Source organism: Physeter macrocephalus, chromosome 13, assembly GCF_002837175.3.
Source record: "Physeter macrocephalus isolate SW-GA chromosome 13, ASM283717v5, whole genome shotgun sequence".
Lineage (NCBI taxonomy): Eukaryota > Metazoa > Chordata > Mammalia > Artiodactyla > Physeteridae > Physeter > Physeter macrocephalus.
Genome location: NC_041226.1, coordinates 34,583,115 through 34,605,301, shown reverse-complemented (window position 1 = coordinate 34,605,301; position 22,187 = coordinate 34,583,115). Strand labels below are relative to the sequence as shown.

The 22,187-nt window shown below is 35.3% G+C and overlaps 2 protein-coding genes across 4 annotated transcripts in view; both read right to left on the bottom strand.

The window, feature by feature from the left end:
- The window catches only part of TDRD3 (tudor domain containing 3), a 224,255-nt gene that overhangs the window by 15,036 nt on the left and 187,032 nt on the right, over nt 1–22,187 (bottom strand). The window contains exon 13 of one of the 3 annotated variants that reach the window (XM_028497324.2): nt 18,807–18,872. The exons of the other annotated variants lie outside the window; for them this stretch is intronic. Coding sequence (XP_028353125.1) covers nt 18,864–18,872 — 9 coding nt within the window. The 3' untranslated portion in view covers nt 18,807–18,863. Of the gene's footprint in view, nt 1–18,806; nt 18,873–22,187 lie in introns of those variants that run through there. 3 annotated transcript variants of the gene reach the window in all.
- LOC102988668 (trimethylguanosine synthase-like) lies at nt 1,209–4,412 on the bottom strand. The gene is given in 6 exon segments (XM_055089328.1): nt 1,209–1,488; nt 1,490–1,550; nt 1,552–3,121; nt 3,124–3,437; nt 3,439–3,478; nt 3,481–4,412. Coding segments are annotated over 6 exon segments (2,718 nt in total). The 5' UTR covers nt 4,028–4,412; the 3' UTR covers nt 1,209–1,302.

Genomic DNA, 22,187 nt, shown 5'->3' with positions numbered 1-22,187 from the left:
ATGAATCAACGGACAAAGGATTAATCTCCAAAATATATAAACAGCTCATGCAGCTCAATATTAAAAAAAACAACCCAATCAAAAAATCGGCAGAAGACCTAGGTAGACATTTCTCCAAAGAAGACATACAGATGGCCAAGAAGCAGATGAAAAGCTGCTCAACATCACTAATTATTAGAGAAATGCAAATCAAAACTACAATGAGGTATCACCTCACACCAGTTAGAATGGGCATCATCAGAAAATCTACAAACAACAAATGCTGGAGAGGGTGTGGAGAAAAGGGAACCCTTTTGCCTTGTTGGTCGGAATGTAAATTGATACAGCCACTATGGAGAACAGTATGGAGGTTCCTTTAAAAACTAAAAATAGAATTACCATATGACCCAGCAATCCCACTACTGGGCATATACCCAGAGAAAACCATAATTCAAAAAGATACATACACCCCAATGTTCATTGCAGCGCTATTTACAATAGCCAGGTCATGGAAGCATGACCTAAATGCCCATCGACAGACGAACGGATAAAGAAGATGTGGTACATATACACAATGGAATATTACTCAGCCATAAAAAGGAACGAAATTGGGTCATTTGTAGAGATGTGAATGGATCTAGAGACTGTCATATAGAGTGAAGTAAGTCACAAACAGAAAAACAAATATCGTACATTAACGCATATATGTGGAACCTAGAAAAATGGTACAGATGAACCGGTTTGCAGGGCAGAAACAGAGACACAGATGCAGAGAACAAACGTATGGACACCAAGGGGGGCAGTGGCAGGGGTAGTGGTGGTGGTGTGATGAATTAGGAGAGTGGGATTGACATATATACACTAATATGTATAAAATGGATAACTAATAAGAACATGCTGTATAAAAAAATAAATAAAATTTAATTAGAAAAAAAAAACACCACACTGATTCAAGACAAGAAACAAAATTGGATTCAAAATCTAATTACTAAGCAACTGGTCCAAAATGCATGGCTGACAATATAATGTTTTTATTTTTCTTCCTTTCACTGCCATTTTAATAGAAAAAGAATATAAACTTCTCTATTACAAAATATATTTCATATTTTTTTCAATAGAAACTTAAAAAACACTAACTTTATAAAATAAATGGATGTTTAAAAGCAAATTCCGGATGGTACTGCATCAATGTGGGGAAAAAGTGTATTAGGGTACAAATACCCATTTGACTATGGGTACAAAGTATCAGCGAATACAGAGAAGAAATTCCAAGTGAATAGTGTTCTGAACCGCTATGATCTTTTGATCTCTGTACCACCTCACTTATGATTCAGAGGCTGATCTGCTGATCAGTTCCCCCCAAAAAGCAGTGATTGTCTTCAATCTATTATTAAGAAAGTTTTGTTCTATTTCCACTTGCCCTCCAGGCTCAGCCAAGGACACCACCTGGTCAATATTAGCATTTCTTAGAAGAAAATAAATGATATTATTAGTGATCTTCTGAGAAAGTGTGAAAAATTTCAAAGCCATCAGGAGACATCATGGTGCTGATGTCAAAGATCTCGGTGGTGGTAGTCTGGTCCTCCCCAAGGAGGGCTGAGAAACACGACATCAGCCTTTAAATGAGAAGCCAGCTGCAGGAAATCTCCACAGATGAACTCAATCTTGTCCGCTACCCCATAAATTTCTGCATTATTGTGAGTAAGATCGATCTTAACAGGATCAGTATCAATGGCGATCACTCTCTTTACTGTTAAAGCAAACTGTATGGTATTTCCTCCAACTCCACAAAATGCGTCAACTATGGTGTCACGCTGGAAGGACTGGCTGACCCTGCCGGCAACGTGCTCAGCGATCTTCTCGGGTGTAACTGAAAACCAGCCCTCTCTGTCTCATTTAATCCCATCATCAAAGCGGGAGAAGAGCCTGTCTCTCTGGGCCCAGTACTTTGCCAGCTCGGGCACAGCAGTGATCTCAGGAGGCAGACCAATTCCCTTTCTGTTCTTGCTCTTCTTCTTCTTCTTCTTTTTATTTTCAGCTTCGGCTTCTACCTGAAGACGGTCTGGTGCAGCCTGGGTGGGGCAGTCACCCACATCTGTCACTGCTGCTTCTGTGCTGTCCCTGTCAGTTTTCTCTGTTCCCACTTCCCCAGCTGGAGACATGGCATGATGCTTTCCAGGTTCTGGCTCACTCGTCTCCGGTGGGTCATCCCCTTTTTCAACAGACACTTTTTGCTCCTCTGAACCACTGCTTGTGCAAGTATCTTGCACGTTGTTATGAGAAACTGACTCCTGCGATGCTTCCTCCTCCATTGGTTCATTAACCCATTTTAGGAATTTTTCTACCTTACTCAAAGTTTTGCTTTTCTTGAAAAGAGTTTTTCCTGGCTCTTCAGTGAAGAACATGTGTTTGTTTATCATATTGATTTGTCTTCTCATGTCCAAGTACTTTGACTTGTACTTCACATTCTTGTGTGGATACCTGACCCGCCAGTGACTGAAATTTGAAATTCCACCATATTTTTGTCCTGAGCCATGCTCGAATCCTAGAAGGGAACCGTCGACATCAAAGTCTGAATCCGGGTTTTCATCGATGTCCAGTTCATGGCTCCTCTTGAATTTGCTTGGCTTCTGTTCAGGTGGATCTTCGCCACTCTCATCTCCATCAGTGCCGATGAGGTGTGGTCTGTCTTTGATTGTGTTTGCTTCTGATGACTCTTGTGAATCCTGAGCTGGTTGGCTTGTGCTTCTGTTCCCAGACAAGTTGCTTTCCTTGCTTCCTCCATTACATGGTTCACTTTGGCCCGAAGCAAGGCATTCTCTTCTGCTAACTTCACTTAAACACTGATGTCCATCACAACTCACAGAGGGATCTAATCGGCTCTGTTCTACTTCCTCTGAATTCAGACTTATATTACTAAGTCCATCAAGAATTTCATTATGATCTTTATCACTTGAACTAGAGCTTTTGCTACCCACTGATGAAGATGGAGAAGAAAGTTCATCTGCTTTCGTGCAATTTTCGTCTTTCTTGCTGTCAACTATTGTTTTAGACACACAAGTATCTGTATCACAGCTTTGTGAAGCATCAATAGTCCAACCCTGAGCTTCCCAATACTGAAACTGTTCCAAATAATACAAGACAGCTGGCTATAATGTTGCTCCCATTCCTCCTCTGTATTAAGGATGTTCCAGGGTTCTGAGGACGGCATCTGACCTGCATGCTTTTCTTGCCAGCTTTGCCACAGCAGTTCCCCACCGTATTCCTTCCAGTACTTTTCCCAGAGCTCCATAATTTCCAGCTTTGGAGATAATGTATTTTCAGCAGGAAGATTCTCACCTTCAATGTCTTTTTTGGTTCGAAGTTTATACCTTCTGGTGTTCTCATTCTCAGATGAAGATGGATCATCTGAAGCCAAAATGTCATCTTCCTCACATTCTTGTCTCCAAAATTCTCTTAATTTCATCTAAGTACTTCTTTTGATGTTTTTTCTTTTTATTTTAACTTTGTTTCTAGTATTCATAGATACCTCAAAATTCTTATGTGCAGACACCCTACCAAACTGAAGTGGCAGTCCCATACTTCTCATGAGTTCAGCCTCAGAATCAAGTTCACTTTCATCTGGGCCTGCATCTTTGCTGTCACGTGACTCTGCAGTGCCCTGGGAATGACCACCTTCTTCCTCTTCTGTAGCTTGCTCTCCTGCACTGTTGCCATCGTCTTTAACGTAGTAGCCTTTTAAACCCAAACTGCACTATTTCTGATCTTCCACAAATGCCCTGGAGCAGAGGCAGAGGATGCAGGAGCCCTCCCGCAGGTCTTCAAGGAAGAGACACATCTCCACCCCGGAGCTCCACTTCTCGCAGTACATCGTAGTGCTGCAGAGGAGGCGGCCACATGGCAAACGGTGCCGGAAGGCCTCCCGGCTGCTGTTCCGCTGCTGGGGACCGAGGGGAGGACTGGAGGCGCGCCTGGCTGCCGGGGAGGAACGGCAATATAATGTTTTCATTCCTGTATCATGTAGAATTTCAGGAGAACTCTGAGACATTTCACTGTGTTCTGATATTCTCTTTTTAGAAAAGAGTATAGTCTCTAAAGTTACATAAGAATTAGGTAAGGATTATTGATGATTCTATCAGATATTAGGAAATCAACTGAATCCCTACCTCAAGGGTTTTATTCTGTACTCTGCCAACTAAAGCACTACCTAAATAAGACAACTAAACTTTAACATGGAAGAAAACTGGATGTTTCAATGACAGTTAAAGCAAATACAGTACTATCCACCATTGTCTTTCCTCTAACATGGTTAAGATCTTCTACTATTTAATACAAAGTAAATAAGCTATTTTTGGCAGCTTAGACACTTAAGAAAATGCAACTCAACATCAAAAGGCTGCATACGTATTTCAACTAGAAGAATGTAATACAAAAAAGAGACTAGAAAATGGCACCCTTATCAAACTTCAAATAATAAAAGTACTGATACTCTTCCATTCAAAAACACACCCAACTTTATGTAAAACTTGGAATAGAAAAAAAGCGGAATGAATGATTATTCTACTATGTGCCTGGCAATTTATCTCATTTAATCCTTGCAACAATGCTTTGAATTACTTAATCTCATCCTTCTACAGATGAACAAACTAAGGCTCAGAGTAACTTACCCAAAGTTATGTAAGTGGCCATGCTTCAATAAGACCCCTGGGCTGTCCACTCCAAAGTTCTTTCCATGGCATCACATAGTGTATATTTTACATTTCTTGCTTCAGAAAGTTTTGCTTATTTTTTTCTAATAGCTGGCTAAAGATTAATTTTAAATAAGTAGATGGCTTCTGCCCTGAGGCTAGTATAAACAACATTTAATGGTCAGCATCTTTGTTGAAATGCCATAGTGAAGTCCAAAGAATGAATATATGATTTGTAAAAATGTGTACCTCTCTCCAATTCATTTCCTCTTTTAAAGCTAAAGGTTAAATAGATTCCAAAGCTTGTGCAGAAGTCAGAGTAGGAAGCATATTTCTGCTCCAAAAGATGCCAATCTACTCAGATTTCCTTGAGAGATACCTTATCATGGCATTGGTATTTAAGACCTCAGTCTGTTAGGTCAGATCTGAGTCTGAGTTTAGACTCCACCACTTCCTACATGTGTTACTCAACTTCTCTACATCTCAGTTTTCTCACATAGACAACAGTAATCAACTCATAGGTTTACAAGGAGCATTACCTGAGATAATACCTAAAAAGAGTTTAGCAAATAAGCCATATACGTTGTCTATTATTCTGAATTAAGTAATTCTTTCACAGTAATATATACATGCTCACTTCAATTAAACTATCAAGACTCACAGATTTTGCTAAAAATCAGGTTTGTTGTAAGAATATTCCTCAAATTGCTTTGGTCAGATAAGGAAAGTGGAAAAGCCATTGAAGAAAATGAAAGAGCCAATGCAAGGAGAAAGACTCTTGTCACCTGCTTGCCTTTTATTTCTTCAGAAATTTTAAAAACATCTATACACAAAAACTAGTAATTTCACATTATAAATCATTCCATTGTTACCACTGTTTTTGTTTCTTTTAGGAAGAGGCGGTCTTCTTTTTTAATTATAAAGAAAAAGGGCAAATTACACAAAGAAAAGGAGAAAATTAGCAAAGACACATTACTGAAAATGATTAATCAAAAGTTAAACACATTATTTGCATAAAATATGAATATTTTAAGAAAAAGTTAAAAATTAACATGATTAACCTCTTTGAACATCTTGCCTTAATACCAATACCATACCCTTAAAATTTTATCAAATGCCATAAAAAAAAGACAGAAACACTATTTAAACAGCAGAGGTATAGCAATGATGATTAATAATGAAAAATGCTTATCTATGCCTGTTGATATGTTTTCAGGTCAATGCCTATAAATTATCCTTGCAAAAGCAACTGCTTGCCCAAATATGTTAATTGAGCAAATATGTTTTAGAATATTTTATGGTTAAAACTTATGAGCACTAATCACAAGTGGTTAATCATTTCACTCCCTCATAAGTTATACCATTTTTACATCTTCAATTTGTAACTAATACAATATACTTTAAGGAATTAACTAATTCTTTCTCTGAAAGTAATAATTACCACATCATAATGCCAGACTGCTTTTTATTCTAAAACAGTCAGCCCAGTACATTTTATGTAACTGACCACTTGAGACAAATACTTATGGTATGATTCAGTGACCTGTAATAGACTAAAGAAACAGAATTAGAAAAAAAAAATCTCCATGTCAAATTGATAAAATACAGGCCAGATCTTTGCCATTAAAAAGTACTGAGTGTTGGAGTAGGAAAAGGAGACGACTTGACATGCTTTATATAACTATAAGAAAAGGTTTGCAATATCTAACAGTACAGAAATAAAATCATTTGCTAATGTTTTCACCCCATTAGTGAAAGTTAAGGAACATAAGATTGACAGGAAAAGAATTAAAATTTGGAATCTTATAGCAGCTATCTATAAGATTATTTATAGTTATCTATAAGGTTATAATGTAATAATCATTTTCACATTTAAATCCCATACATACCCAGCAACCCATATTAACAATGTCTGCATAATGAAGTAAAATTATTTCTCTTTAGTGAAACATAAAGAAAACATGTTTAAAAGTCCTTATCAATTATCAGGCTAGTTAATAAAAGCTGTAGTTTTAGAATTGTGAGGTGCCCCAGGAGTCAATGATCTGATCTACAAGGTACAAAATTCATCCCCACACATCACACACAGGTGGTGTGATGGTTCTGTCTCCTTCAAATAAGTGGTGAAGGATGCTCAGGCTTTCTCAGGCAGCCAACCCCACTCCTTTGTATCCTTCTCTAGAAAGTGCCAACTACCCGGGCTTTCTAGTTAGGCCTATTTCCTTTGCCATATGGAAGATTTTACATTATTTTAAAACAAGTATTATGCCTTTCCTTAGTCTTCTATTTTCTAAAATCAAAAGACTCAGTTCCTGGAATCATTTGTCAAATACGATTATTTCCAGTATCTCCCATCATCTTGATCATCTTTTCCTTTATACATTTTAATATTTACTATTCTATGTAACCTAGTATTCAGAATAATATTGCATGTATGGTCTGCTTGCAACATACTACTACTATTTCCCATGATGTGCAAACTCTATATAATCATTAGTGCAATCTGACCTTGCTTTAATGTTTTTAGCAGCTGCTTGATCATTCCTTCCTCATACTGTACTTGTCATCAAATGAAATGTCTACAACCTACTCCCAGGTCTATTTCATTGTATATTTGAAGAGAATTATTTTCCCAACCTAAAGTTTTAAATTTAACTGTAATTCAATACATGCACTATTGAAAGATACTACTTTGGCATAGTGTTATCATTGGTGTGTTCTGAATAACTCTATAATATTAAGTCAGTTTTTCTAAAAAGTTATCTTGGTAATTTGTTAGCTTTTTTTTTTTTTTTTTGCCTAGTGGAAACTGGAGGATTACCACCTAAAACACACATGGGTGGCTAAAATGTAGTTTAACCCTGAAACTAGATTCCAGTGAAATTTAGAAGATAAAAGGAGATTCACAGTATAAGATTAAGTTCTTAGGAATAGAACTGTAGGTTAAAGGAATAGGTTGATTCTTTTTCTACTCTTTGTAAAATATTTTCTAGCCCCTTGAGAAATACTAGCCTATACCTCTTGCATATACATCTTTGCTTCTCAATTTAAAATTCTCTAAATTTTAAGAGAGAATTAAGACTGAATGAACTAAATAGTTGAAAGTTACTTTGCCAAAACTGTGCATCACATATTGAGTACAAACTTAACTGCTACGATGAAATTTTTATATACATTATACAAAAAGTAGGTTGGTATCATTTATCTCCATTTACAGGTAAAGTGTAAAATCATGTGCTATGATGTCAGTAACTCTGCAAACTGAATATCAGCTCTACAACTTACTAGCTCAATGATTTTAGGCAAGTTTCTTAATGGCTCTGAACTTGGATTTGTACTTTTTCATGTGTATTAAGTTGGAATACTAATAATTATTTCATAGGGTTCCTGTAGTTATTAAATCAGTTAACACAGGTCAAGACATATATGGTGCCTGGTGTATATGTTCCAATTATAAGCAGGCATTGTATAGAAGGAACTCCAATCTTCACATTCTCAATCATTTATTCTAATTTATTTCAATATGTTGGTAAAGATATAACATATAGTCTTGCTGTTACCTAAGTATAAATTACTCTTAGTATGCTTAAATTTACGAGGTTTTTTCCCTCATGTTGAGATTTCAAAATGTTCGGTATGTGAAGAGTTAGCTTTTTTAAAAGAAATCATTTTCTTTCCAAGCTTAGCTTCTCTTTTCAATCATTTTTTGATGGTTAGACTGTTGAAGAAAGAAAAGGTATCACAAAGATTTTCTCCAAGAATAATAAGGGAGATAACTCATTTTCATCAACTTAGGTAAAGAAAAATTAGACAGTATATATCACCTGATTTAATTAAGGCTACTAAACATATTATATTTTGCTGTAATAATACTATTTCTAGGTTTATTGAAATTCAGGAACCATGTTTTTTAGTCACATGTAATTCCACACCTGAAACATCTGAGATGTTCAATCGAGGCTGGGGGAACTGATAATATACTATGGAGAATAATTTGCTCATCTTCATACCCAAAGGAAAAGCAAATAAATGTTTGTTCCTACTGAATATGTAAATATTCCTGTAGTTCAAGAATGAAGCTATTGTCCTTCTCCGTTCAGCCATGGCTGGAACAATGATGGTAAGAACAAATCAGGAAGGTATAAAGTCTCTGCATTAGAGTCAAAAGATTTTCTTGGGTGTTTCAAATACCCAAGAAATAGATCAAGTGCTTATACAAATAGATCAAAATTTACATTTTAAATACATCATAAAATTAATAAAACAAAATGGATGTGATATCATTTAGGTGCTACAGTTCTTACTGCAAAACACAAATTATCCACAATGCTTAATATGTACCTTCTGGAAAGTATTAAGGTAAAACAATCAACTATTTAAAAATTCTAATTTCATCCATAAGATTATTTAAAGTGTACTCCTTTATGCAACTTGAAACTCCTTCCCCTTCCTCTCACTTTCTCCCCCACATACAATGTAAGCTGCTTATTAAAATAAAAAGTAAGGCAAATAGGTCCTCTGGACAAGAAGGGACAGTAGGCTCAGTGATGGTGTCTATATTGTACAAGAATCGGTAAAACTGAGAATTACTAATTAGGCCTTAATGAGAAATCAGTAAGAGGACTTCCCTGGTGGCACAGTGCTTAAGAATCCGCCTGCCAATGCAGGGGACATGGGTACGAGCCCTGGTCCGGGAAGATCCCACATGCCGCGGAGCAACTAAGCCCATGTGCCGCAACTACTGAGCCTGCGCTCTGGAGCCCATGAGCCACAACTACTGAGCCCGTGTGCCACAACTACTGAAGCCTGTGTGCCTAGAGCCCATGCTCTGCAACAAGAAAAGCCACGGCAATGAGAAACCCATGAACCACAACAAAGAGTAGCCCCCTCTTGCAGCAACTAGAGAAAGCCTGCACATAGCAACGAAGACCCAACGCAGGCAAAAATAAATAAATACAGTTATTTTTAAAAAAAAGAAAAATAAATAAGACTAGTAAAGTTTATGGTACTCCTTCAGAGTGTAAAATGTATGATAAAATAGTCAAATTTCACTTTCATTATCTATGGATAAGAGCAGCACAGTCCCTTAAAAGCTGCACTGAAACGAAGAGGAAAAGCCTGTCCAGGGTTAAACACTAATTTATGCAAAATCCCAGTTTTGACAAGAATCCTATCAATGTTAAGCAGCAGGTACACTGACAGCAGGACAGGCTGAAAAGCTCTGTGTCAGAGCTGGGATAGAAGTCGCCAATTTATGAAGGCTGTTTATAAACCATAGGATTTCAAAAGTGTGAAAGAAAATGATGGAAATTTTTATAACTTTGCAGGCAATACTATTAGCTTAAAGGGACTGCAGTTCTTTCACTTTATGAGAAAATCTAGTTTACTTTAAAAGACTTGTGAATTTTTATATTAGGGCTATATTGTAAGGCTCTTAATACAAAAGTTTGTTATCCTAGTAACACTCAAACAGAAAACTTTAACAGGAAATATAAAAGGAAAAAAATTAATTCAAAGAAAAAGATGGTACAAGGAAGCAGTTTCGGTTTCTTTCCCAACTCCTGATCTGGAAATTCCAATCAGTAATTGCTGCGGCAGTCAAGGGTCAACAAATATCACTCTGAGGAAGTGAACAATAAGGGAGGCTGCTATTTCTAAATCCTTGAAGGAAAACTAAAGAAATGGAAACAAAAGTAATTAAGAACCTATGTGCCAGGCATTTCGATCATTTGATGACTGAACAAAATATTTATTGAGCAGCTACTATGTTCTTTAAGACAACCAAAAGATTATGTGTCTTGCCCAGGTTATGCTGGACTCTAAAATCCATGCTCTTTCCACACATCCCAGTAGATGCCGAGGCTGAAGGAGAGAACTACCTATCATATTAAACTTTTACAAGGCTTATATAAATAGATCAAAATCAAGTGCTTTCCATCTCATTTACATTTTAAATACATCATGAAATTATAAAACAAAATGTATGTGATATCACTTAGGTGCTATAGTTCTTACTATAAAACACAAATTATCCACAATGCTATCTACTCTGAGCACCGCCTACTATGAATCACTCAATGAGAGAATGAACTACCCTGAAATGGCTACACTATCAATAAGCAGCTACTATACTTTAAATAAATTAGTGTTAAGTAAAGAACTTAGAATAATGTTGGGTACAACATTAAGTGTTCAATAAAGTTAGCTATCATTACTCCTTCACAAGTGTAAAGTTCTTTATAATGTCACATTCAACACAGTTTTTCTTTTATTGGTTTGAGTCAAGCAATTTGCATTATTCTATGAGTTACAGAGGTTGAGAACACATAAGACTAAACGAGCCTTGATGTGGCACTTTACATTTACAAAGTGATTTTACAATTATTGGTGTTAATAACCAATGTAATACAAAAGTGAGGCTGAGAATCTGGTCAATTAGCAACATGTTCATTTTTCTTCCAGTGAAGAAAGGAACCCAGAGGCAATCTTCTTTACTGAGACAAATCCTACTAGCTTACCAAATACAGTACATTTGTCCTTCAGTACCCATAAGTGATTGGTTCCAGGACTGCCCCTCCATATCGAAATCTGTGCGTGCTTAGATAAAATGGTATATAGTATTTGCATATAATTGACACACACCCTCCTGTAGACTTTAAATGATCTCTAGATTACTTATAATATCTATTACAATGTAAATGCTATGTAAATTGTTGCTTGCATGCAGCGAAGTTAAGTTTTGCATTTTGGAACTTTCCATAATTTTTTTTTTCAAATATTTTTGATCCACGGTCGGTGGAACCTGTGGATACAGAGGGCTCACTGTAATTGTCTTTATGAAATTCATCCAACTTAATGTCCCCCACCCTTGGTATCCACAGACATGGAGACTCTTCTGAAAAATATTACTAATGAGAAGGAAAGTATAATAAAGCAGTAAAATTCACCAATACAAATATTTTCACACCAGATTCTTCCCATTAACTATTACATGTTCCAAGACATTTATCCTCAGAGGCTTAAATGAATACAAACTATTCTGCTTTGTATATGTAATTGGCAAGTTCCTAAATTTACCTAAGAACTTATAATACATTTTAAATAAAGGATGTTCATCAATTTCATAATTTGATAAACCTCAGAGTATTGTTACTGTTTAATGAGTTAACACTCACATTCTGTGGCATAAACTTTGAGACAGATAACTTTCCTAAGCTCTCTTAGGAAAGTTGAAAGTAAGTTGTTGAGGCTCCTTTTTCAGAAATCTTTATCAATATTTTGGTATGGTAGCAATGAGAAAGGGCTGTCCACTTCAAAAGCAGAATAAGAATATTCCACGGTAGCTTATAAATTAACTCTATGATTGTGAACAGCATATGTTCTTAACTGGTTTCATATTTGGATTTTGTTTTATAATTCCATAGCTAGACAACTCTTTATAACTGTCATGAAAAAATTATGATGAGCATTTAAAAATTTTTTTCCTTATTTAAAACTGTGTCCATGTTAGGAAAATCTCCTTCTGTAAATAGGTCAGTTAATAGATAGAAAAGTCAAGAGGTTAAGTTTTAAGAGATTAAACAGGAGTTTAAAAATTTTCTACCTTATTTTCTTCTCTTCTTACTGAGATAAGCCACTCTAAATAAACATTTTAGTAACTATCACAATTTTTTAAACAATGATATCTCTCACATGCTTGCACACTTGCACACCCAAACACACACAGGGTCATTGTGTCTTCGAATGTTCAAATACCTAATTAACATTTTTATCTATTTCATGTATTGCTACCTGGCATGAAGATCAGCTCAAGAAGGCCTAAAACTTTTGTTAACATTCCTAGGATTATACTAATGTTACTAGCAAGAGCTTAAAACCATTTTCACAGGGCATTTTCCAATACTGAATTCTACTGAGGTCCTAGGGCAATAACATAGTCATTATGACTGTGCAGACTTTCAAATATCAGGTCCTTAATGAGAACCTCTACTGAAAATTGGCTGAGTGGTTAACTTGTTAGTTTCTACTTAATAAACTTGTAAAGTTCTTCTCATTTTTATATCCACTTAAACTTTTCCTGCAGCTACTAAAAGACCAGAAACTGAGAATGAACTGTCACAGAATGCTTTGCACATAAGTTTTACTAAGGGTTTAAAACTTCTGCTGTGAAAATACATTCTTGGTCAGCTTCTTCTCCCATTTTCCTGGGTGGTTTCTAAATCTTTACATCTCTCTTCAAAAGTCCTCTCCTATTCTTGACCTCATTACTTTGAACAGTTGACCTGCTTTTACTTGACAGAAAAGAGTTCATTAGTGAAGAATTATTCAGCTTCCTTCCCTGAAACCCAGCTTACTCTCATGCACACCTATATTTACTTCCTTCCTCTCTTCTCTTTAGTACTCCTCAACATACCCAAAGTCACCCAAAGTGATCGTACCCCACTTTCTCACCACAGCCTGGATTTTTTTAAATCCTTACACCTATTTTTACAACCTCTCTTTCTCTCTTTTCTTCACTCTGCCTTTGATGTAAACATGCTTGGATTTTCACCCTGAGCTCCTTTACTCCTTATTCTCTTCTTCTATCCTCTTTATCTTCACAACCAAGATCCTATAAGTAGCCTAACCCTCATTTTCTTATGTCCCACTTACTGTCAAGAAACCACAAATTGCCATGCACATCCACCATTCCACTGAAAGTGCATTCTACAGTTATAAGAACCTGTCGATTGCCAAATCCAACAGCCACTTTTCAATTCTCATCTTCCTTGACCTTTCCAGCATTTTATATTGTGGATTAAGCATCCCTCCCCATCTGCCCAACACCTTGTCCTCCTAAGCTACAGCTACTTCTCGATGTCCCTTCCCACCCCTCAGCTGTGAAATTCCATGGAAGTTGACCCGTCTTCATCTTTTCTCTTTTTACACACAATCTCACCCATACTCTTTACTTCTGCCTAGACTCTGATGACTCCAGAGTCCCCATCTCTTGCCTAAACTATTGCAATAACTGGTCTCCTTGCTCTCTGCTTTCACTGAAACCCATTTTCTATACCACAGAAATAATCTCTTAAAGCAAAATCACATCATGACACTCCCCTACCCAAAATCCTTCATTGGTCCCTATTCTCAGATATAAATATTCCAACTCCTTACTGTAACCCACCCGACTCCCCATGCTTCAAGCCAACTGCCTCTGCAGCCAGCCTCATCTGCTGACACTTGCTACACCCAACCTATACTGCAGCCAAAATACCTCACCCTACCATGCCCTCCTACACTCTTTGCTATTCTCTCACACATTTTTTCCCCAAGCTAAGTCCTTCAAAACTTTCGAGACTCACATTAAACTTCATTCATTCAGATTTACCAAGTACTTATTGAGAGCCTTATGTTTCAGGGACTGTTCTGAATGCTGAAGTATTAGCTGAGACAAAGTCCCTGTTCTCACATTGCTTTCACTTAGGGGTTGGAAGGAGGGGCAGGATATGCAGAAAATAAAGCGGGCAAAGGGGATAGAGAGTTTGTGTGATGGCGCACTGCTGTTTTACAATACGATAGTTAGGCAAGGCCTCGCCTCTTCTATGAGTCAGTTCCTGACTGAGTTAAACACTCCCCATCTATGGTGCTTTACTTGCTGGGCTCCTCTGCTAGTCTGACTCTTTTAGTGTAGAGACTGCTCATCTATGCATTGCCATTGTCCAGCATGCAATCATTCTAAGGAAATGTGTTGTGCTGGGCACTGTTCTGGGTGGAGAGATAAAGTCACATAATAAGTGCTCAAAAAGTTTTTTGAAACAGATTACAATATATTTGAAATTATGTTAATAAAACCTCAAATATAAAAATATCACTTTACAGTTAATATTTTAATAATGTATCAAAAACTAAAACAGGGACAAAGAGTCAAACAAAGTATCATAATTATATACTAACATATTCCCAAAATTATGAATGTTAAGTAAGTACAGGCATACCTCTGAGATATTGCAGGTTTGGTTCCAGACCACTGCAATAAAGCAAATATCACAATAAAGGGAGTGACATTAATTTTTGGTTTCCCAGTGCATATATCAAAATTTATATCTACACTACACTGTAGTCTTTAAATGTGCAACAGCACTATGTCTAAAAAAAACAGAGCACATACCTTAATTAAAAATTACTTTTTTGCTAAAATATGCTAACCATCATCTGAGCCTTCAGCGGGCTGAAATCTTTTTGCAGTAGTAACATTAACGATAACTGATCACAGATCACCACAACAAATATAATAGTAAAGTCTGAAATATTGTGAGAATTACCAAAATGTGACACAGGGACACAAAGTGAGCAAATGCTGCTGGAAAAATGATGCCAGTAGACTTGCTCGACACAGGGTTGTCACAAACCTTCAACCTGTAAAAAATGCAGTATCTGCAAAGCGTAATAAAGTGAAGTGCAATAAAACAAGGTATGCCTGTACGGATTAAATAAACATTTCATAGGAGAGATGTATTTTGCTGTGCATTTGAAAGCACTTGGGAGAGACTGAATTCTGAAGTGTTCTGCAGACAGTGATTAAGAGAGAATTTTGCAAGGAACTGGAAAGTAGGTTGTATGGATAGACTGAATGAAGGTGGTAATTTGTATAGGTAAATCTATTGGTTTAGTTGTAGGAGTATTTCATTTACTAATTATAGACAGGAACAAGTTCAAAGATCACGGTATTTTATCATGGAAAACCATAATCATGTTGTTGTTAACTTCACTGAAGGCAAAGGGCAAAATCAGAAAGAAGTTATGTTTTTATTCATATTTCTTTTTTTAAACTCCCATATTTTCAGATCCTTTTTGCAAATTTTAGGGATTTCTTTTTAAAACTAAAATTCCCTAATATGATCAACTTTCTTCTTGCTAATTTTATTTTGCTTGCTGTTACTTTTTCAAATAAAAAATGTAATACAAAAGTATAGAAAGTTTATAAAATTGAAAAGTAAGTATATACACATATACAGAGTCTGTACATAATTCTACTACACTAAAACAACCACTACTTTGAGGGCATTCTCAACTCTATAAATTGCTTTCATTCACTCATCATAAATATTTCCCATGATATTACAGCCTTCATAATGATCTTTTATCACAATTGTAAAATATTTCACCCAGCTGATGAATGATGCTTTATTTTACCATTCCTATTAGGCATTTAAGTAGTTTCTAGTTTTTTCCTGTTATCGCTGCAATGATCATCTCTCAGAAATTCACTTATTCCTTTGATCTTTCACTAGCAGAGATTAACAACTGTGGGATTACTAGTTTAAAGGGAATGAACACTTTTAAGGCTTGGAAAAAAATCAGAAAGATCACACCAATTTACACTGCCATCAGCAATGTACAAAAGTACTCGTGTCACTGCATCTTTGCCAGCATGAACATTATCATTTAATTTTTTCCCATTAATTCACACATTTAACACTGTAATTAATTTTCAATTTGCATTTGATTGCCACCAGAGTTCAATATTTCAAATTTTTAGTCAAGAAGGATGACACTGCTACTTCAGCAAGAAACCATATTGCGCATAAGTCAATGGTTCAAGGTTGTAAAAATAAAATAAAATAAAAATTTTAAGAAAGTTAATCTAATCACATGAGTAACTGTTATTGTGCTCCATGGTAATTAGGCATTAATGGCAAGCAGTTAACATAAGGGGCTATTATTACTATTATTAACACATAGCCAAGTCAAGCATTCTTAGATTATGTGGGAAGGCTGGATCAAGTAGAGCTATAAGCTCTCGTTATGGCCTCTTAAAGATCCCTTGATCTGAAACCAGATGTGATGCAGAAGGCAAATTCTCTTTCCTCCTTAGCTCCATGCAGGCTCTATCAACTGAGCACCCAGTAAAGACAACAGGTGTTATAAATTTAGTTTGACTGAGGGTAGGCTAGAGTTTACTGAGAATCAAAGATGAGGCCAAGTCAGATATAACTCAAAGAGCTGACCAAAGAAATGGCCACTAAATCCCTTGTCTCCTCTCTATGATTATTCCTCAACTTAGGATCAGCTTATCAGTGAGATTTCAGAAGAACTTTTAACTCTGAACTATTTCCATCTCTTTTCCCACAGAGAAAAAGAAAGGACAAGAGACACAATCATATTTCCATTTACCCAATCAACCTTACTAACTAACGGAGAAGTGATCTGGGTAACACGATTTAAGGGACTTCTGCCAACACTGTGAGAATTTCCATGCACTGGAGATTTTTCGACGTTTCTAAGTGCACAATTCTGAGAAGATTAAAGAAGAAAGGTGAGAGTGGGAAGGGTAAAAAGGGGCAACACAATCCACACTCTACAATGAAGATTAATTTAACCAGTCTGGTTTAATATTCTTAGAATACTTAAGTCTGAAGCATGCAGAGGACAGGAATAAGAGTTCCAATATGGAGAGGATACAGGGAAAAGTAAAAGGAGTTGTCATTTTGGGCTGCTTTAAAAATGCATAGCCAAGGATACTAGACTATGGAAGAACTGGGAAGAAGAAGGCCAGGTTATGATAATAAAATTTTAAATTTCTATACACCTTGAGGGTTTACAAAGCACATTTCCTTTCATCATATTACTTAATCCTCACAACAACCCTGTACTGAAGCTGAGACCCAGAGACATCAAATAACTTACCCAAAGTCACATAGGTAGTAAGTGGCAGAGCCAGGACTCGACCCAGGTCTTCTGACTCCTTCTGTGCATTTCCAGCTCCCCTGGAGCTGAAGCAGGGGCAAAAAGGGAGGTGGAAGTAATTTGCCCAAGACTAGCCCTGCCCTCTCCCCTTCTTTCAAAGGCCAAGCAGAGCAGACATTTCACTCTCTCAGTGACCCCTTTTCATCAAATTCTTTCAGGATAAAGCACACAGAATCTGAAAATGTTTCTCAGCCTTGGATCCAAGAATGGCAACTGGCAGTAGAAAATGTCAGAAGTATTTTTGCCATTTAGGTGAAATTTATTGGAACTTCAAAGAATAGCAATTATCATTTCAGAAAGCAAAGCTTGTTCTTACAATTCAAATTATTTAAAGCAGTTTGTTTAAAAAATTTTTGTTTAGCAGTTTAAGTCAAACCTTTTAAATTATACCATTATGAAAATTATTTTGAAAAATGCTTAAGAATCAAGATACCAAATCTACATTTAACCTACCCTGTGGTCATTTTTTTTCCTATCTTAAATATCTTCCCTGTCATTAATTTCATTAAAGCAATTATAATCATTAGAATGAAAAGAATATTCAGTCTTTTCGTAGCCAATTTTAAGTATTTTCAATAAATCAATAGGAAAATGTGCATATCATCTTCCTGAAATTTAAATCTTATATTCATTTCTAAATTATATCTAAAATGCTTTTATTGTTGCCTTTTATAAGTAATTTTCTATAAAAAAATTTAGAGTTCTCAGTCTCAAGTTTCTTGTATCATTCCTTAATTTTTCTTAGGGAATTATATATTTTAATTTTAAACACATTCAATGAGAATTTTTCTTTGCTTTGCTTATTTCCTAAGAATACAAGGATACAATTTAAATGGACTGGGCATGTGACCAACGTTTTATTATTTCTAGATCATTTTGTAATCAGCTCCACTACATCTCAGTCTCTAACAGTCTTTCTATTTATGAGAACTACTATCAGTAAGGCCAAGTGCTTAGTATACATTAACACTAATCAGGGCACATAAAAGATCAACCAGGGATATCTTTATTTGTGCCTAAAGCTTTTAGAGGCTTTCTGAATAACTATTCTCAAGTTTTTGATCTGTCTCCCTTTTCTATTTGCTTTAAGACTTCAATTCCATATTTTAAAAATCTAATTAACTCTAACATTCATTTGAGTACTGATGGTCAAATTCAGGAATTCTTAATAAGATTCATATCAACTGATCACTTTATAAGGAAAAAAATACACTACAATACTTTTCTCCACATTATTTTAAGGCTTATTTACTTAAATCTTTTCAAGATAAAATGCTCATTATATTCTCCTTAATCATTCATTAAATAGTATCAAAAATGGCTACCAACATTAAAAAAAGATAACAAGTCCATAAATTTTAGAATTTGAACCATATAGAAACAGAATGAAACTGACTTCTAGTATCTTACTTTGTATAATAAGCTCTTGTGTAAGCATGACCAGGAGGGTTGAGCCTAACTTCCCAATCACATGATCTGGGGGAAAAAATGAGCACACTTCAGGTAAAATAACAATTCCAATGAAAAGCTGTTAAAGTTAATACTAGTTTAAAAAAGTCAACTTTGGCCTTCCCCACTTACTTCCTTCACACCATACCATTCATTTAACAGGCTTAACAAAATTATAATCAAGAACAATGCCAACAATGGTTCCCAGACTGGAACCATGCCAGCCAGATAGAGGCCTTATTAATATTTATTATGTGGCTTCTGGAAGGAAGGAAATTTATCTTCTATTGTCTTATATCCTTTTAATCCCTTGCATATATAGGCCAATCTATTTTCTAAAGTAGCTTTGTTACAAAAAGCACTTAGAATACTTGTGGAAAAACTATCATATTAAACTGTTACACTCAGGCTTCATGTCTGAAGTAATAAGGGTGACCACTAGGACTACATTAATCATTCAACAGATAATTACTGACCTCTTTCCACTGTTTCAGCCACCAAGTCAGTTCATGTGCTCACTTAAAATCAAATCCCCTCAAGCTCTAAAACAGATGGAACTTATAGTATATATCTACTGCTTATTAATAGAGTTCCTTTGCACTTTCACTAGCTATTATCCAACCATACATTCTGCCCTTGTTTATAATTATAAGTGGCTGGAAAGGATATGTTTCTTAAAATAAGAATTTTTTCCCCTCTAGATCTCTCAAGTGAGCTCTGGAGTTAGATCCAAGATGATCAATTCATCTTAATAACTGTTACAAGGAAAATGAGAGATCTTCTGATCTCTTGAACAGAAGATCAAGAGCAGTTAAGTTCAATAGTTTGTTTTCTCTGAGGCTTTTAACAAGCTTTTAATTAATTGAAATAATACTAGTCAAAGGCTTGAGAACACACTAGCCTATTAGTAAAGGAGCAATACAAATGTTGAAACAAAACAGGATTTTTGGCATTTTAGGAGTCCTCTTCTTCATTTAAGAATGCCCACACACTTAGTGGAATTAACTTGCTTTGATACTTTCTTTTGATTCAGTAGCCAATGTCAGTTTAACAAAAAAAAGGATTTCAGATTTTGCTTTAGGCTAGATTATTGGAGAATAACAAATACAATACCCAAACAAATGATGACAATGCCTTACTGATGAAACATATAAATATCATGTGGGTTATTAGGCAAGAATTACAGAAAAGAAATAGCAATATTATAAAAGCTACAATGGGAGTTTTCATGAATGACAATTCTAAAAAGTTAATACATAAACGTTTCTAGAATTAGAGTTAAGTTAAAATTAAATTACCAGTGAGTTGTATATAATTACATGTAAAAGAAGATCTCAATTTTATTTTTATGTAATAAAACACTACTACTAATGGCATAAGTACTTAGAAGGGACATAAATTTTCAGAAGTATATTCTGTCCTCTATTCATAGAAAGGTAAAGAATCATGGAACATGTTTGAGGAAAAATTGCCTTTTATATATTTAGTATCTATTTATAACATAAAAGTACAAAATTATATTATTAAGAAGAAGTCTGGAACATCTAAAACAATGTTTCTGAAGATAAATCTTCACCCTATTTTAAAAATGTGAAATTTGAAAACTAGAAAGAAGAAAAGAGCTACGATGTTTTTCAAAATACCTCCTGTAGACTTTCTATAACAAATTTTATACAGGAAAAAAAAAAGGGTCCCATGAGCAAATAAGTTTGTGAAGCAATAAACACTATATATATGTCTCTCTCGGAGATTTAAAATACATATTAATCTGTTACTGGCTCAAAGAAGTTCTGTAATCAAAAAGTATACTTAATTTTTTAACCCAGCATTTTCCAAATTTATTTAACCAGGAAACAGAACTAACCCTGAGCTAGATGGACTAAGCATGAAGAAGTATGTGCAAAAAAATAATAACTTTTTAATTATTATGATGGTCTGAGCTACTTAACTAGAACCTCATCATTATGTTTACTCTTAACAAACTATATGGTTTTTTTGTTTGGTATTTTTTTTTTTTAAGGCAAATAAAATGTACTCACTGTTGCAGAACGTCCTGTCCCTTCTGAATGGAGCTCTCAGCCAACAACAGGCCACTACTAAGGGAGTTATTTCAAACTAAGGTGTAAAACTCTTGCCAGTATTTCCCAAGTTTAATGGAACTGAAAGCTATTAACACCAGAGTGTTTCTCACAAGGAGACAGATCAACTCCACTCTTTTTCTAGAGGTGTGATAGTGAAGCCTACTGCACATGATTCTAGAACAAACAGCACAGGTCCAGTAAAGTTCAGGAAATTAGGATCAGTAGGAAGGGTAACCAAATACATCAAGAGATACCACCGACTAAATGTGAAAAGAAAATAAAGTTTAAAAAACAAAGTCTAAAGGATACAATGATGTTTAAGAAATAGAATGAAAACACAGAGAGATGACTAATAAATAAGGTGACAAAAGCAAGAGTATAGAAAAACACAAATAATCATGTAAGGTTAAAAAAAATGGACAACTGATGACTCATTATGGTATGCAATCAAATATGTATCATAAGTCTTCTTTTAGCCTATCACCAACAAAGTTCACAACCACTGTCTTTAGAAATGGAAAGATGCATTGTAGGAGCTCCATCTGAAAGGGAATAAAGTCTATGGTGCAATAAGCAACATATTTTTCTGCCTTTTTAGGTATAGATGGAAGAGGCTCAGAAATTCACTAGAAACTAAAACAGAACTGTGTGCACTGTTTTTTTTTTTTTAAATTCAAGAAGGATGCCTCTTCAGATTTATAAAAATCTTTAAAACATACTGCCATGAGTGCCTAGTCAAGGCACATGCCCAATATAAGATTTTAACATCTTTGGGAACAAGAAATAAAACAAAACAAAAATATTCCTCAGATTCATTTATTTTACTACTTTATTTCCTGTGCGATGAGTATATTAGCAAGTCTTCTGCATACATATGTGAAGGAATGGTAAAATTCAGTGCAGTTTGAAATTACAGTTTTAAAAATCCGGGTAAGTAAAGTAAATGAAAAAATAAAATTTACACTTGAAAGAGAACAAACCTTGGGTCTATTAAATCAAAAATCTCAAAGGAAAAAATAAGTTCATCTGACAATTCTAGTCCCCTTCAGTTGTAGATCATACCCAGGATGCCTCCTGCCTCCTTAAGACTACTTTGAAGAAAAAATAAAAATTACACAACATTTAGCATAAATCTAAAGCATCTCGAATTTACTTCTCAATTGGCCAGCACCATAATTCAGGAGTCCATCCTTTTAGTAGCTATTAATAAAGGGGAGACTTAGAAGATAAAAGATTAACATAATAGCTATTGGTATTATTC